The sequence below is a fragment of the Glycine soja genome, chromosome 11 (genome assembly GCF_004193775.1).
Source record: "Glycine soja cultivar W05 chromosome 11, ASM419377v2, whole genome shotgun sequence".
In the NCBI taxonomy this organism is placed as follows: domain Eukaryota; kingdom Viridiplantae; phylum Streptophyta; class Magnoliopsida; order Fabales; family Fabaceae; genus Glycine; species Glycine soja.
Window position 1 is genome coordinate 42726025 of NC_041012.1, and position 17715 is coordinate 42743739.

The 17715-nt window shown below is 34.6% G+C and overlaps 2 protein-coding genes across 4 annotated transcripts; both read right to left on the bottom strand.

Annotated features, from left to right (window-relative positions):
• Window positions 1-1372: 1372 nt before the first annotated feature.
• Window positions 1373-10304, bottom strand: LOC114374342 (RNA polymerase II C-terminal domain phosphatase-like 1). Of its 3 annotated transcripts, none has more exons than XM_028331980.1 (18): window positions 9616-10304; window positions 8358-8828; window positions 7786-7996; window positions 7427-7584; window positions 7261-7331; window positions 6949-7051; window positions 6720-6803; window positions 6028-6630; window positions 5845-5908; window positions 5626-5756; window positions 5455-5508; window positions 4891-4987; window positions 4717-4812; window positions 4577-4635; window positions 4379-4468; window positions 2794-2859; window positions 2596-2669; window positions 1373-2154 (listed from the first exon to the last, which is right to left on the bottom strand). In XM_028331980.1, exons 1-18 carry the CDS (start codon window positions 9874-9876, stop codon window positions 2046-2048), a joined length of 2802 nt encoding a protein of 933 aa, XP_028187781.1. In that variant the 5' UTR covers window positions 9877-10304; the 3' UTR covers window positions 1373-2045. The 3 variants fall into 3 exon arrangements, with proteins under 3 accessions (XP_028187781.1, XP_028187780.1, XP_028187782.1); XM_028331979.1 differs by having other exon boundaries at window positions 4577-4812; window positions 9616-9926; window positions 10067-10303; XM_028331981.1 differs by adding an exon at window positions 2252-2307 and having other exon boundaries at window positions 2040-2154; window positions 4577-4812.
• A 2986-nt stretch (window positions 10305-13290) lies between these two features.
• Window positions 13291-16863, bottom strand: LOC114373659 (NADH dehydrogenase [ubiquinone] iron-sulfur protein 8-B, mitochondrial-like). The gene is made up of 9 exons (XM_028331168.1): window positions 16752-16863; window positions 16404-16466; window positions 16015-16093; window positions 15422-15475; window positions 15240-15331; window positions 15043-15156; window positions 14079-14146; window positions 13891-14002; window positions 13291-13713 (listed from the first exon to the last, which is right to left on the bottom strand). Exons 2-9 carry the CDS (start codon window positions 16455-16457, stop codon window positions 13618-13620), a joined length of 669 nt encoding a protein of 222 aa, XP_028186969.1. The 5' UTR covers window positions 16458-16466; window positions 16752-16863; the 3' UTR covers window positions 13291-13617.
• Window positions 16864-17715: the final 852 nt, after the last annotated feature.

The window sequence follows — 17715 nt, forward strand, 5'->3', positions numbered from 1 at the left end:
TTTATTCATGAATCAAATTGATATTTTAGTGTTGATATAACTCTTATTTTTAATTACTTTGAATTTGAATGCTTAATATATAGCAGAACAAAAAGAAATGAAATAAAATTATTTTATTATAATATTTTTGTATAAAATGTTGAAAACAAATTAGTTTCACATTTTTATGCTTCTATCATGTTTCATTATATTTCATCTTAATTTAAACAAGTTAAACAAAGAACATTATTATTTGGTAAAATTTTAGATATTTGAATTTACATTGAAAAATTGATTATGATTTTAGAAATAATTTTAAGTTGAAATAATTTTAAGTAACTTTTAAGTTAAATAATTTTTTTTTACTAAATTTTACCATTAATTTATTTATATAATAAAAATATTCAAAGATAAAACGCATTGCTTCAAACATAATTTTACAAAATAAATTTAATTCCAAATCACTTTTGCTACCATTGATCTAATCACATTTAATTCCATTTTCTTGTTCGAAAACTAGAGAATCCAAGTGTTTTTCTCACTAGCCATTTCAAACAAAAGCTTTCAAGAATTTGGCTTATCACCCCGGTCATTTTTTTTTTTTTATCATCCAATGTCACCGATTAATTTTGGTTAGTGAAAGAATTTGAACCCACAACCTCTCACTCCCACTTCTCTCTTCAATCATCAAGCCAACTTTATAACTCTCATCACCCTTGCCATAATTGACTTTGACGACACCAATCTTTCCAATTTTGTTAGCAACTCTGGCTCGTTCTGCAAGTAGACCAAAGTTTTGAAGCCTCAACGGTAGGTATACATAGCTAAGTGCTCCTCTAGGAAATTCACACCTTTGTGATAGTATTTGACAAACTACCTTCCAACCCCAGTTTCTGGCAGTATTGGAAGTCAAATTTGCAGTTCAGTCCATTCTATAAATTACCATTGAAGAGAACTCCGTCAAAATAAAGTGGTATTCTTTTACCTTTTCACTCCAGTCCATTCCAAACGATTCCACTATGAATGACTACACTCCATCCTTGCATCCTTGTGCAAAGTTAGTGTTTTCGTAAAATCATTTCCTACCACCCCATCCCTTTTTGTGAGTATTATATCTACTTTCTTTTTTATAACAAAGTTATTAGCAGTATAATCGAGTATTTCAAAACAGTGAGCACAAGTAATCTTCAAGGGTATAATCGAGTATTTAGCAGAAAGCCAGAGAATAACATGTTATTACAGGTACACCTCAAATACAAAATCGTGCATAGCTCCAATTTCTTAACATCAAATTCAGATACAAGCACCTGCGATTGTGATTTGTGAGGGATTTCTATTGCACAAAGCAATAATTCCCTCACCAAAAGACTTGGGGGGGGGGGGGTTACAAAAATAATCAAAAGTGAAAACTGTACTACCTCAAAAATTCATAAATAACAGTGTCTCTGAAGTAGTGATAGAACTGTCAGTGGCAGGAAACACTATTATAGTATTATTAACAGGTAATGTTAATGAAAACCAACTTCAAGTGTAAAAGAACCTGTACGGCTGTATTGAAAGGTGTATGATGACTATAGCTAAAAAGAATTGGTAAGGTTAGTGAAAACCGACTCAAAAGACCTGTACTGGTGTATCACGACTTCAGTTAATAAAAACATGAATCAAATGCTCAATTCCAATTAGCTACTCTCTGGCACCAAGTATAAACGTCACAGAAGAACAATTGCAGCATGTGGGATTGCCTCATCCATTGTCTTTTGGACTGTTGTCAGCTTTTCCAGACACGCACAGTTGGCATTGCATTGTCTGGGAGGACCAACACATCCCCAAATATTTGTCCAGTATCTAACCCCACTCTTCTGAGAGGACTGAGTATCTTAAATTGATATAAAAAGTGGGTGTTCTACTTCGAATTGGATTTGAACAAAAAGACTGACAGACCAGACAGCCACTAAACTGGAAGCCATCCGACCAACAGCCATTCCCTGTATCATTGCCTCGGTAACAAAGACATGTCCCAGCAAAAGCCACAATGATTAAGTGAGATGAAAATCCAGTTATGCTTTTCAAGGGACAAGAGGAGCATTCCGGGGATATCTAGCAGAATAGGGAACCCGCTGCAGAGTTGGAGGATATTCTGGCTTTAGACGTTTATTTGCCAATCCTTGCATTGACCTGATTTTGCAACATAATAAGAAGAAACAATAAGACAAATACAAAATACTGAAACCCTTAGGGGAGGTATAAAGATTAAAAATTAAAAAATAAGTACTTCATTGTTACAGAAGCTGATATTGTATGTATGACGCTTTGTCCAATCAGTTTTCTCTGTCATCATGTTGACTTATAATTGTCAATATTGCCCAATAAAAGACAAGATAAACCTAATTTAAGTCAAAGGAAACAATAGAAACTGTAACAAAGTATGGCTCATACTCATACATTGCTTGTATTTTGCGCTCACTACTGTATTGTAAAAATTGAACTACTCAATTCTCAATCAAGGAAGAAAACATGGAAAGCATTTTTTTTACCTAAAGATCTAAGTTTGCCCATTGTGTAGTAAAACCTAAAGGAAAATCAAATATACCAGATCTGCTGGTCAAAATAACAGACCTGGGCGAACCATGCCTCTTTAGAGAACCTTGATTAAACATTGTTCTTAGACTTCCAAGTGCCTTCTTGGCAGCCTGAAAATTAAAAAGGCATATTAGCACCCCAACACCATATGAGAGAAGTTAATCAAATTCATTTTTACATAGACACACACATATGTAAACAATACTAACATTTCATAAAAAGAAAATAGTATACCTGCATTTTAGCCTCTTCCCATGTTACTCCAAACCCTTTACCAAAGATCTGACCATCTATTTCAACCTAAAACATGAGAAAATTGTTTAAGAACTTTCAGAACTTTTTTAAAACATTGCCAGGACTAAGCAGTATTTACAGCGTAGGATAAAAAAGGAAGAGAAAATAGTGTATGCATTGACAGTGTAAAGTGTTTTTACACTGTCATCCAATCACAGTTTCCATGTACGGTTACTTGGTTAGTGTTTTGACTTTAACAAAAACCATTTAAAAGTCATACCCACTATGATTTCTAATTGGCCGACAATGTAAAACATTATACTAAAAGTGCACAAATCAAATTAAAAAAGAGAAGATAAAAATGTATTATGGCAGAGAAGGCTTCTTTTATAGATTATAATCCCTACAAGTATGCTGTTGCAATGCTACTACACTATACCAGATTCAAAATGCTAAAAAGGATTTTGTTCCCAAAGCTCATACATAGGCACCTATCCAATTCTCCGCCTCAAAACAAAATGAATAAACTACCATAAATCAAAGTAACATGTTAGGTAAGCGATAAGCCCAATGGAGTGGTTAATTAGAGTTAGTTAGTGATGGTCATTTATAACCCATCAGATTGGCAGAGATAGGCTATAAAGAGATAGGGGGAGAACACTAGGGGCATTTTGTTTAGCGGAAGATCGGTTTTTGGAAGCAATATCAGGATCTGAAATATTGCGATGAACACTTGCATTTATTCTTTCACTAATTCTGAATCAGTACCTATCACAACACTGGTATATTGTGTAATTTCAACATGGGAATACCTAACTGCCTAATGGGACAAACATGGGAAAAATCTAGGACATCAGCACAAGAAATGCAAGTTCTGCAGCTACACAAAATAAAGAACCAGAATCATTAATTAACAATGGCTAGTTTAGAAAAATTTGAAAATATTTTTAACCCAATTTGTGCAACCTACTGAAGCACATGCGTTAATCATAGTTATTCACAAATTGAATCTTATGATTCAATACAAATCAGCTACCTATTGATTCATATGATAAGATGAATCTCAAATAATTTTGAATCTTACAATACATGAATGAATTAGTACAATTTCAATCATCAATACGAATTACATGATTCAACGATTCGTTATTTTTTCATTTTTTTTTTTACTTTTCTCTCACCAATTCTCATGAAATAAATTGAAAAGTCATACAACTTCAATTGTCAAATGAAAAAGAATTGAAGGACCACTTCTGAACTTATCAAATTTGATTACTCCACTACTTTATTTGTTACTCACTACTTATTCAACTCTATTTGACTATTTCATTGTATAGTTTCCATCCTTCTAAAGTAGAGGCTTCACAAACTCGGATATAACTAATAATTTTGTTTTATGAGACTTGGTTAAGTTGTTGTATCTATTTCTAGTTTAAAATTATTGCATTGAACACTATATATCATTTATTTGGTATATTTTAAGTTATTTTTCATAGTCTCTAAATATTATGATTCCGGATAAAAAATTAGCTTGGCAATTCACCATTTGAATCTTGATTTGATAACCTTGACATCAATTACAAACCTGTGCATGCACTTCATCTTTCTGAGTTAAATGTGTTGATGCTGAAGCTGGTGGAGATTGAAAACTGGCAGCAAGACCCTCCATCATGCACTAAAAAAGTAGAATTTAGAATTTATAGTATATCAATAACAAAATTTGACATAGCATAAGATGAATAAAAGGGCCACAATTGGTTTCTCTAATAATTAAAAAGCTTACCAATTCTTTGAGGGCAGAAATTGAATCTGTTGACCTTTTAGAGACTTCCAACCTAGAATCTGAAACCCTAGATGACTCAGATGCAGTTGAAAATGAGCCTGACTCTTCTTTAGGCAATAGCTGATTACCAAGAGAATTACCACTACTCACAAAACCATCGTTGTTTGAACCATGAAACCCACTAACATCACCATAAGTGGAACCAGAATCATCCTTAGCATGAGACATATATATATCTACAAAATCATTAAAAAAAAAGGGGGTAAAATAAAATGCCACGTCAAGTTATAATTAACAAATTTAGAAAAGCTTACCAGCCAATTGTTTGATTGAACACCCAGCAGCCTTACTTTGAGCTTCCCTTCTAGTTCTACCAAATCCTTCACCAATCTTTTTTCCAGCAAACCATGCCTGCGTGTAAGATTGACATCAAGTTGAAGCAAATTAACAAATTTTCAAAAAATATAATGGAGGACATATTTTGTAAGTGACACCACTGTATAGGTAGCAATATGGAACAGAATTTGAGCCTTTGATTAAAGCAATTATGAAATTAATTCCAGATAAAACAATAAAGCCAACAATTTCAAATCTACTCATTGAGATATAGCACACTGCACACCCAACCCTGTGTTTAGTAAATCGAAGTCATATAATTAATAAAAACTGTACCAATAAGTTTCTTGCATTTAATTAAGTATAGAAAAATTACGACAGGGCAGATTCATTGATTTTAAAATAAGTATTTTACTCTAAATTAATAGAAATCAAACTATATCATAACTAAACTGATGTCCAGAAGAAATATAATATATAAATTACATGCAAACATAATCAACAAGGACACAGAAGATATTGCTACCCAGAATGAAACATACCTCAATGGAGAATTGCAGTTCTGTGCTAGCCACTAACGAAGACAAAAATTCCACCTGTTCGCATTAAAGCAACAGAAACTTTAAATGGTACATTGGGATCATAATCCATGCATGCATTATGCAACAATGCCATCTAACTATTATGTTACAGACACATATATTTCCACTCACTTTAGTTCCACAATTCAGTGCAATTTCCTGTAATACTCCAGCTGTAGTATCAGCATGGAATAGAGAACGTCCAGATTCAGAGTCAAAATCCCTGTTGCTGTAAGATGAACCACTCAAGGGAATGTCATCACCTTCATGACAACCATGGTATAATGTCATTCTAATGATAACATAAAACAATAGAAGCAACTAATTCTTTGAATACAAGTGCTGATTTACCTGGTAAAGAATGATAACTAGAGAGTGATTGGCTTAATCTTGAGCGATCATCCCTATGATGCACCTGCAATGCAATTATCTTAGGTATAACTAACTAACTATCTAAATTACTAAATAATCTAAGAGTACGATCCTCCAGCAAAACTTTGAGCATAATATACTGAAATTCATTATAAGCACTACCTCCTTTGGCAATCTTTGATGGCTCTCATGGAAAACTCTATCAGAGGAAATAGAATCGCCAACCTTAGAGAAAAAGGATGGATGACGGGGCCAGCGCTTCTCAATATGAAATGGTTCAGAATCTACAGGGAATTCTTTGGGTACTGGCAAATTTAGTTGTTGTGGACCCATTTCCTCTTCTACAGAAAACCATCCCCTACGTGATGGGACACTGGAAGCAGGAGCAGAAACTTGTGCAGGATGTCTAACAGGAAATGGGGGTTCACTTGCCATGCGCTCCCTTGTATCTTGACCATGTTGCAATATGAGAAACCTACGCCTGGTATCTAGGTCTAATTCTGATTCAGGTAATTCACCCTCTTCTCTGGCAGGAGAACTATGCAAGCTCAGTCCTGGATGGGTAACTTGACTCATAGGCTTAACTAGAGTATTAGGTTGAGGAAACTGAACATTGCCAAATTGCACTACAGATGCTTGTGCTGTTGGGGGTGGAACTGTTCCGGAAGAAGACACCATTGTGTATTGAAGAGAAGAAGTGAAAGCAAGCCTAGGATCTATATTAGCAGTCAATGCAAGGATAGTTGAAGAAGCTGATATTGCATCCTGAAAGCAAGTAGAGTTACAATGATAACAAACTCAATGTTTAATGATATGTAAATCAGATATCCCATTTATTCAGACTAGGTTGTTACCTTTAATCTTCTTTCTACCTCAGCATCTGCCATGCCATCAAATAGAAGCAAATTTTTATTTCCATTGGAAGCAGATGCATCATCCTGAAAAACAAAAAACAGACACATACATATGATCAAATTAAATGATTCGCATTCTGCTTAAATTTCACCATACTAAAACCCAGCAGATTATAGTATTGGTTAATAACATGTATACTTAAAGTTAAATGTACAGTAGTACACTAACCTCCGAAACTAGATAATTGCTCACATCGGGAGAAGGTATATCTTTGATATCATCTTCGTAAGCAATTAGAGGGATCTTCTGTAAAAGACCATCATCAAAATCCCTGTCACCAAATCAGAGGCCATAATCAGGTCTAAGAATTCTGCTTGTCTACCTTTATATTTGTTTGAGAGAAGTAATGTTCTCATAAATCAAGTTATAATTATAATAAAGGTTTGTACATTTTGTTAGAGAAAATAGGCGAGATCCCCCTCCTTTTTGTTCGGGTGTAAAAAAAAAGTCTATTTAATAAAACTTAGGTTTAGTTCTTACTTGAAGAAGCCACCCCTAACATTGCAAGCAACATTTCTTGCAAGACACAAGAAAGGGACTGCATTGCTTGCCTACAAGATAAACAAGTTTAATCAGTTCAGAACACTACAGAAACAATGAAATTTTATGTATATTAGTATCACATTATATAGGTAAGTGAAATTACTTCAGCTTGAGGAGTGTAATATGGAGCAAATGCAGGGACAACATGCACCCGAGGCTGGTCTTTCTCATCCCACACTTTCAAGCGATCATCAATTACCAATGCCATCTTCAGATGGCATAAGCCATTTTGGAATACATTAAACAATGATTTCTTTAAACCTATTATAATATATTGAAACACACAAGAAGCACAAAAAATAAATGAACAGTTGCAGCAGAAAAACTGCTATGAATTTGAAAATTTAAAATTCGAGCTATTGTCATCCTTTTAATTTGCTTCCTTTATCTACTCCATTACACATGTAAAGCTTCTCATTTGAAAACAAAGATAATTGAATGTTTCAAAAAAATGCCACTTACCTGACTTGACACAAACAATACGATCTAGCAGTTCTTTCGAATTTATCAAATTCAATTCTGGATCAAGAAGCCTCCACATTTCTAGTGCATAGTCCCTCTCAGCCATTGTGCAAACAAAAACCTCAAAACGCTTGCGCCCTCTTGCAGTCAGGTAGCTCCGGAGATCTTCCCATGCAGGTCTCAACCTCACAAGAACACTAGTATCACGAATCTTTCCAAAGACACAAGTTATTGTTGGACCAATGATTCTGACAAGTCTACATGTTTTAATTATAAGAAACTACAGAAAACATGTACCATCCATTCATGTTGAAATCATCCAATTAAACATGAAAGACTGTGCTAGAGAAACATAAACACATGCTTTGAGCACAGGGCATTTTAGAACACCATTATGTAATTAATAACCATATAATTAATAATCTCCAATCTGAATGATAAAAAGCTAAAATTCACACTAATGGAATGAAATCATACAGAACCAACGTAGAAAAGTAACTCCAAAGGAAGATGCTTGATCCCAAGACACGGCATTTTACAATCAAATAAATGGATAAAGAAAAATTACATACCTGTGGATTGATGCGTGTCAGAATAATATTCTTTTCTTGTAATCGGATCAGTGGTCGAACTATAGGCTGATGACTATCAGACAATGCTGGAACACTCTCAGATTGAATTTTTATCACTTTCCCATTATCAACAACTTGATCATTTTCAGCATATTCCTTCAATATATTCTTGTCATCTAAATATCGCTTGATCTCTGCCTGCATAGCAGAAATTTGTTGCGGATTGACCTCAGAGTTCATTTTTCTATGGAGCACCTCAATTTTATCCTCAAAAGAACGCATTGTATTTGCCACTACAAGGGTTTCGTCCAGATCAAACACTATACCCAAACATCTCAGATTTAACATTGTAAGACATGAATTGTAAAGTCCAGAGGCAACAATAAATCCCCAGAAACAAGGCCTATCATTATTCCGTGAATACATTGCAACCAAGTGTATTTCTTCCCCACGCACTGGCATTACAGCAGTCTGCACCAGCCAATATTGAAAATTGAAATTGTGGTTAAACTCAAGCAAGAGAAATTAGAAAAAAGGAAAATTGACGACCATGTACAAGAAACAAAATTTGAAAAGGTTTTAATCTAGCAAGCATTGCAAAATGTTAAAGATGGATACAGTGCCAAACTAAAAAATCAGGATTTCTCTAAAATTTGTTGTGAAAAGATCAAAAGTATCTCTCATGGTTAATCTCTCTTATTATGTAAGCAAAGCACACATTTGTTATGTAGGGATACACGATCAATATATTTGCTGTTCTGTTTTAAATTTGAAATCATTCTAGTTTATTTTAGACTGCCCTTGAAACTATCGATAATTAATCATTCTGTTGTAATTTGGACCAATATGGATGCTACATTAGACTATCATCACATGCTACCCAACATAGCAAGCAAACCTTGGCAAAAATATGTTACAAGATTCACAAGAAACAAAAGCCAATCTTCATAACGCAGTTCGGATTCAGTCTGAGTAAAGGAAGTCATTAATTAATGCAGGGCAACCAATTAGACAGTTCCCACAACATCTGGGGTTCTAAACTTTAAATCAATAGATTCAATTAGTTGAGACAAATATTACGAAAATTCCGAATTGCCAAGTACTTGGGTGCAAGTGCAACTTCAAAATAAGTCATCATCATCCGAGATTCTGTCCAGAGTCCATAATATGCTTGTTTTGGAATAGAGTTTCTTTTTTCTTCTTTTTCTTTAAAAAGTTGAATACTGGGTTTCACTTTTACAAGTTTTGCTGATTATACCTTGTTCTCTCTGATACATGAGGAGTGCAAATGAAAGAGTGCATCTTGCTGTTGTCGTTTCTGTGAGGTCGATGACTCCATTTTGAAGCAAATACCAAAAGAAGTAATTGTGTGAAGCACTGCAAGCGGTGGACACCTTTCACTAGGTTGTGAGAAGTGACTTATTCTGATTTCTTTCAGATCCATGTTCTTGTTCTCTTCTGGGTATATCTTTACCTCTCCCACTGCCATCTCTCCATGGTACACCATAGACGTCGGCATTTGTTTCCTCCTTTTTTTTCTTCTTTACAATCGCAAAAGCTTTGTTGGGACTTTCACAGAAAAAAAAAATTCAAGTTTCTTTTAACAAGAATGCTTTAGATTCGTTATAAAAGAATATTAGACTTTGTTTTCTGAAGAAACATTAGATCCGCGATTCACGATGAAAAATCCAAAAATTCAAATCATCAACCTCAATGTCTCTGCCTGAGTCTCAAGTGATTGATTCTGCCAGCAATCTGGTGGGGTTTACTACTCCGATGGGTTTGACGATGCCAATTAAGAAAGGAGGACGATGGGATGATTATGAAGAACTAGCTGTATAGAGAAACCCTAGATCCAGAAAACGTAAATCAAGATTACGATACTCTAACAATGTGTAATTCCATTAAATAAAATATAAAAAAATGTATAAGCTTGTAAATTAACAATAATGTCGAGCGTTAAACGAAATAAAGATTTTTTTTTCTCATTCTGTTATTTTATAGTAATAATCCTGGTTCACCTTCCACAGAAACTATTCCTACCAATTGGAAGGTCACAAAAAAAATCTATATAATTTATATATCCCATACCATCTTAATACAAAAGAAGATTAATGAGAATTAAATCCTGAAATAAGGAAAATTTTAATTAAGTTCCCAAATTTGTAAGAAGCGCAGCAATTAATTCCTACAGTTAAGTTTTGTGAAATAATTTTCTATTAAGTTTTAATATTAAAAAACCAATTTAATACTGAGTTTTTTTATAACCAAATTTATATTAACTAATATAATAATATTTAATTATCATATTTTTTACGCATTCAAAAATAAATCATGATTTTCACTCTTTTATGGACTAAAAATCTTCAATTTATACGTTTATATTTTACGGATCAAAATAATTATTTATCCTATAAAAGTAATGTCTCTTTTGATAGTTTTTTTATAGACATCTTCCACTCTTAATTATTTTTTAATTCCTTTTTCTCTCAAGTGCAACTGTAATATGTTGGATGTGTTTACCCTTTAACTTATCTAGATGAGATCACACACTTCATTCGCTCAAACAATAAACTACTAATATTTAAATGTAATAGTAGACTACCTTTTGTTAGCTTGGCAAAATGGGTCATGTTTAATTCTAAAAAAAGTGACCTAAATAGAAATGAGTATTTTTTACCCATATCACCCAACTTGTTTAGCACCATTGGACCAATTGAGTTCGATGCGACTCGATAGACTTTTAGCTGCCTAATTTCTAATATAAAATCAAATTAAAAATATATCACAACATAATATATTAAATTAGTAATATTAAGTTAATAAAATTTAGACTTAATTACACATTTTATTACCCAATTATCATTATTTTATAAATTTTATAACCCAAATTTTTAATATTCATAAATTTTGTCATCCAAATTTCTATTCCATATTATTTGGTGTAAACAAACCTGCTTCATGCATTAGTCTGCGACAAAAAGTATGCTTTTCGATTTTTGCCTCCACTCCTACCATCCCCATAGCACGGATAGTGATCCATTTTCTCACGCTACGCAACTCTTTCTCTCTTACTTCATGGCTAGCTTTTTCCCATTTTCATGCAAGGGATAAATTAAGTTCCAGCAAACTTAACTTGCTTGCAGACTGTCATTAAATTTAACCTGAAAATCGCAACGTTCACTCACTCTCTGAAAGGACCACACAAACTATGCAGCACACAACAGCACTCTCTCACAGGACAACACCCTTTGATTCTCGTTCCTCCTCTCGAACCCTCTTTTGATCTTCTCTTATTTATGACTCTAGCATGCACTAGCATAAATTCACTTTCAATCCCTTTTCATAAGTGACAGTACGTAACCCCCACACTAGAAGAGAAGCCCTTCCCAACTTATTTCTCTCTTCTCGAGTCTCCACACAAGACTCATCCACACCCATCTCTATTTATACTCAACATACCTATTACTGTGGATTAATCACCAAACTTATATCACATTGTTCCTTCCTATAACTTACGTCGATCACAGGTGTTTACAATTGGATGGATGCACTCCAGGCGGTTTCACAATGAAACCAGATATCTGGGTTTACCTCCATCCAATTGTAAGGCCTCGTTAAGCTCACGATATAATGCGAAATTTTTGTACCACTGTTGCTGCGTTGTAAATTCTACCAAGTCCAATTAGGTAGTTCGAACTTGGAATTCTGTAAGGTTCTGCTGTGAACTGTATTCAATTTTGATTTGAATTTTGAAGCCTAAAGTTGCTATGAACAGGGAGTTTGATCAGTTGTTTCTCTCACAGTTCATGTTTTGTATTGTGGTGTTTGTGGTTGGAAACAATGGCTGGTCTTTATTGGAAGTTGGAAACTCTTTTAAGTGCAGAAAGTATCACTTCATACACATTTCTAACTTCATGATTCATATTTTGGCTGTGACCTTCTGTAGTTACTGATATATTACCTGGTCACAGCAACCAAATTGAAATTTTTTTCACATTATTTGCTTGATAGCACTGAAGTTCTGAGACTTAAAATTGCAAAATTTCTCAGAGCAGACAAGGAAGTGGGAGCAACTGGTAGCATAAGGTCCGAAATAGACTTATTTTTAATGACTGAGGATGTCGAGTGCAACATTTTTCACCCCAATGAACACTATCCATCGTGGACATACAGTAGCAGCCCATACTGACAATCTAAAACAGATTATTCTTCATCCTTGCACTGGATGGTAATCTGTTGCTAGGCCAGCAGATCAAACAGTCTGCACAGAATAGAAGCTAAGTTGTTGCATAAATCCAGGGATAACTAAACTTAAATCATTGATCTCCTGCTAAGTCTATTCTAGCAAGTTGCTTTCCTTTGTATATAATATAGATATAGATTATCAAATAAGTCCTGCATGTTTGTTAAATCATTATGACGACAGTAAATTACAATTAGATGTCCCCCAATGTTTTACTAGAAGACAATGCACTCTAAACTTATTTCAAAATTACACTCTTATCTCAATGGATCCTTTGACCAATAACATAGTACATGCTTCAAACGACGTTGTCCGTGCCCTTTCTCGTGCAGAATAGGTAAAAATAACTTATAATTCAAATATAGATTTAAGTATTTAGGATTGTGTTAAGACAAGTTCTCCAAATTTACCTTTATGATAGAATTGTGCGCCTCTTACTAAACTTATAATTCAAATATTCCTTGTTATTTATATTTAAGCAAAATTGATACTCTTAAAATTAGTCTTTACATTTATAACTTGTCGTTTGTTTTCTTTTTATTCTCTGACTCTAACCAACATTATATCGCCTACAAAATGTATAAATCTTGGCGGAAGCTCTTCGATATGCTAAGCAAGGAGATCCAAGAATAAAGTAAAAAGACATCCAAGAATGTGGTGCAGTTTATGATTATAAGAATTGATACATGCTGTCAACCACCGAATCCTTAATAAATTTAGATTCTGAAAGCTGCACTGCATCAGTGCTTCCATTTTCTAAGGATCAATTAGTATGCTTCAAGGGCATCAATTTGTTGAAAAATTCAATTATTTCCACATTTGTTCAAGATCTCAAGGAGATAAAAGTCATCAATATTGTACACTTAACAGCAACGCAAACATTGACAAAAGAAAAAAAAAACTGATGTAACAATCGTGTATGCATACAGTTCTTTAAAATCATGCGCTGGTCATTTTATTTATCATTGCCCAATTAGACGGAAAAAGCAACAGGCAAGGATCACATGGAAAATTTCAGCGATAAAGGCTTTCAGATCTCAGGTTCTCTGCAATTTCAGTCTCCCATCGGTCCCCATTTTCAAGCAGCTTCTCCTTGTCATATAAAAGCTCCTGCAACAGATAAACAATAACCAGAAATAAAGAAATAAGTAAATAAACAATTACTGGCATGTACTAATAAATAGTAATTAAACATAATAATTAATAATAAAGAACAATAGAAACAATTGTTAGCAAGTACTAACAGATCGTATTTATATAATTCAACATAAAGGAAATGAAACGAACCTCATGAGTCTCAGTAGCAAATTCAAAGTTTGGTCCTTCGACAATGGCATCAACAGGGCATGCCTCTTGACAAAATCCACAATAGATGCACTTGGTCATGTCAATATCATACCTGAGATTTAACAAATAAGAGAGCAAGAATGCAGTGAGGGAAAAAAAAGAGGGAGCAGATAAGGCTGGTAATTCACCGAGTTGTCCTGCGGCTGCCATCTTCTCGCTCCTCAGCCTCAATTGTGATTGCTTGTGCAGGACATATCTAATAAAAGAAATATTATTTAGAATAATAACATACAGCTGCTGACTACTGACAGGAAGGAGAGAAATGGGGGAAGTATAAAAAGGGAGAAATAAAACATGGAAAAGGAATATTAGGACAATGGAAATATGTAATGGATTATAAATACTTTAGGATTTCTGGTAAATGATAGTTTTAATTTAGAATTATATTCACTAGCCTATCAAATAGTCTGTTTATGCACTATCTGGATTTCACTATTTAGAGACTGCTACATGTTTGATCTCAAAACCTATGGTTTGAGACTGAATTGTTATCCAGATATTCTCCTTAACCCCCCCTGTATATATTAATGTGCTTTTATCCCTGTCCTCGATTAGCTCTATTTATTTATCCTCCATAGAGAGACAATGCGGCAGTAGTACCACTGTCTCAGTTAAAAAGAAAATATTTCAAAGTAAATAAAACTGCTATTATTGATGTATAGGAAAATATACCTATTACATCCTCCAAGGATGAGAGCGGGGTTTGTCTTTGACAGATCTATTTGGGACAACCCAATTAGACAGATTTCTACCTCTTAGTAATTGCAAGTATTTTTTCTATACCTGATTCAACTAATGACAGGCACAGATTCATAAACCTACCAAGGGTCTAAGCCTTACACTTTGTGTAGTGTTATTCGAATACAAAAACAGCTGCACATTTGTTTCTGCATTAACCAATGACATGTTACACTTGGTAACATCTAGACACAACTGGAATATATAAAATAGGCTTAAAAGTTGTCAAACTTATTAGTAGTCCAGTTTACAAAAGAAACAGGAAAATGCTGTCCAGCAGTTATATGCCATTCGGTAGTATGCTCAAGGATCATTGTGAAACCAAAATTATTGCATAAACAGTCAAAGCCTTACAGCCTCACAAAGTTTGCAAGCAATACAACGTTCCTCCCCTGTTGGATATCGCCGGAGTGCATGTTCACCACGGAAACGAGGGCTCAAAGGGCCTTTCTCAAATGGATAATTGATCTGCATCAAAGAAGTCATGCATTAAGCATTTAATTAGAAGCTGCAACAGTATTGGCCAGCAAACAGTTTTAGAAGACACTTACTGTAACTTTTGTTTCAAAGAAGTATTTCAGAGTCAGCATTAGTCCTCGAACCATTTCAGTGAGAAAGAGAGTGTTAATGCTACGTTCAAAGACTGTCATCCAGAGCATCAGCAATGAATTACTCACATTAGAGAAAAAACACAACAATCAAACTGAAAACAAAAGGCCTTCCAAATAAATACCAGAACTCCAATCCTTTGAAATGTCCTTTGCGAGTTGCTCCCTTTCCTCATCCTCTGCAATTTGTGCATCTCAAAATTATTATATATATGAAGATGGCATGCTAGTGAAGGTATTATGTGAAGTTAAAGAATGTCATGTTTGTTCACTATAAACAATTCTGAAAGTCATTCCCTTGACCCACTTATTTATCTGCTTTTTTAGGGGGGGATGGGGGTGTTAAAGTGAGGGGACTGGGGTAAAAACTCACAGGGGCCAGTGCCACCACAGTGAGGAGCGGGGAGTGCATTGCAGTGTTTCAACCTGCGCACTTTCCTTGCATGTCACACAGCTCTACCAACTGAAATGTCCTCAAGGAATGCATACAATTTTTAATACTACAGTTCAATGTAGCTCATTGCCCCCTTTCAGGAAGTTCATTTATTGAACAGTAACTGGATCATGATTGTCATTGTACATGCCATAGATAATTTGGTGCAGAAAACAATCAACATTCATAGTCAGTCAGTCCTTAATAATTTTGCTTTCTAAGTTCTAACCATTCTATAAGGGTGCAGAAAATATGTCGGCAAAGATGGTAAGAGAAAGGACAGACCTCTTTTGGTAGAGAAGGAGTGTGCACTTAACCGAAGGCCATAGTATTGGGAGCTGTGCAGCCCTTGACCGCTTACAGCCTAAACAAGCAAAAACAACAAGGGATGGTATTATGAATTAACCTAAACATTTTGGCATCCTACAATTAAAATGATCCATACTTAATTCACATAACAAGTCAGAAATCAGAATAGACAAAAAAAAAAATCCAGTTCACGGCTTGGAACCTAAGAATAGAAATTAGGGAAGGAAAGGGTAGAAATATAGGGTATTCAGATCAGATAACATTTGGTTTTCTCAACTCAATCAGCATCTAATTAAGAAGTTTCTTTTTTTCTTGTTTCTTTCATATCCACAAATAACGAAGAATCGGAATCAGATTAATGTTACCAATTGGCGCGCACGAAGAGCAAGGAGTGATTTTCGAGCTAAGATTGCAGCCATTCCCTAAACCTGGAAATGAAAACATTGGAGAATCAAACGCAGTTTTACTATTTATTTCAAATTGAATGATTAAGTTGAAGCGAAACAATTATTTACAAGGATTCGAACCGAAAAAGTGTGAAGAAATATCGAATTAAAGGGGGGGGGAAACAAGTAGTGGTTGAACCAAATACAAGTTAATATTGAGAAAACTGAAGAAATAGAAGAATAGAAGGATTTGATTGGGTTCAGCATTGAACGTTGATGGTTCAATTCAAGTGTTTGTGAAAGGAAAAAGAAAGCGAAGAGAAATACCTGATCCAAGGTTGATCTCGGAACAATTGAAATGACTGAGAAGCTTTCGAACCAAGTACGAGAATAGAGTATGAAATGTTCGTGAGTGCTGAGATTGGCACAATAGGTAGCCCACAACTAGAACGGGCTGGTCCAGCCCTTAAGAGGTGCACTTATATTCTACACTTCCCTAATTGCATTCTGCACCTCCCATTTTTTAAAAACCCCAACCTACCCCTATCCCTTGTATCTTCTTCTTTTTCTTCCCCTTCTTCCTCCCATGGACCCTTCCATTCCTTCTTCTCTTCTTACCATAACACATCTTCTTTTCAGCGCCAAAGGTTCCAACTACGCCAAAGGTTCCAACTGAAGTGTTTTTCCAACGACGGCAAAGGTTTTAGCGCTCTCCTCATCCAACTCTCCATACAAGGTACATTTCAGCGCACTACACCTCCCTTGTTTTTTGGTTTCCAAAAAAAGGTTTCCAGAACACCTATTCCAAAAGTAACACCTTTCTGGAATATTTTTCTTCCTAATAAGCCTTTTCGAAAGCCAAAAAACCTTTCCAAAGACCCTGTACCGAAGTGCAAGTGCTTCTTCTGGAGCGGGCTTTCTGTAGGCCCAGTATTGCTTCCAAAATGAACATCCCGAAAAAGATTGTTCCAGAACACCTTTTCTGGAAGCTTATCCATTTTAGAAAGCTTGTTCCAAAATGTACTTTTTGCTTCTGAAAAGGCATTTCTGGAACATCTTTTCATGCTTATAGAAACGCTATTCCAAAAGTATTTTTTGGTTAAAGAATGGTCATTCCAAAAGCAAATTTGATTTTGTTATTTTACAATTTTAGTAATTTTTTATTTTACAGTTTTAGTTTGTATGGATGATGATTACTTCAACAAGATGTTTGATGAAGTTGACATGAATATGGATGATACCGTTAAAAATGAAGATTGTAGCAAAAAATTTACAACTGTGAATGTAATAA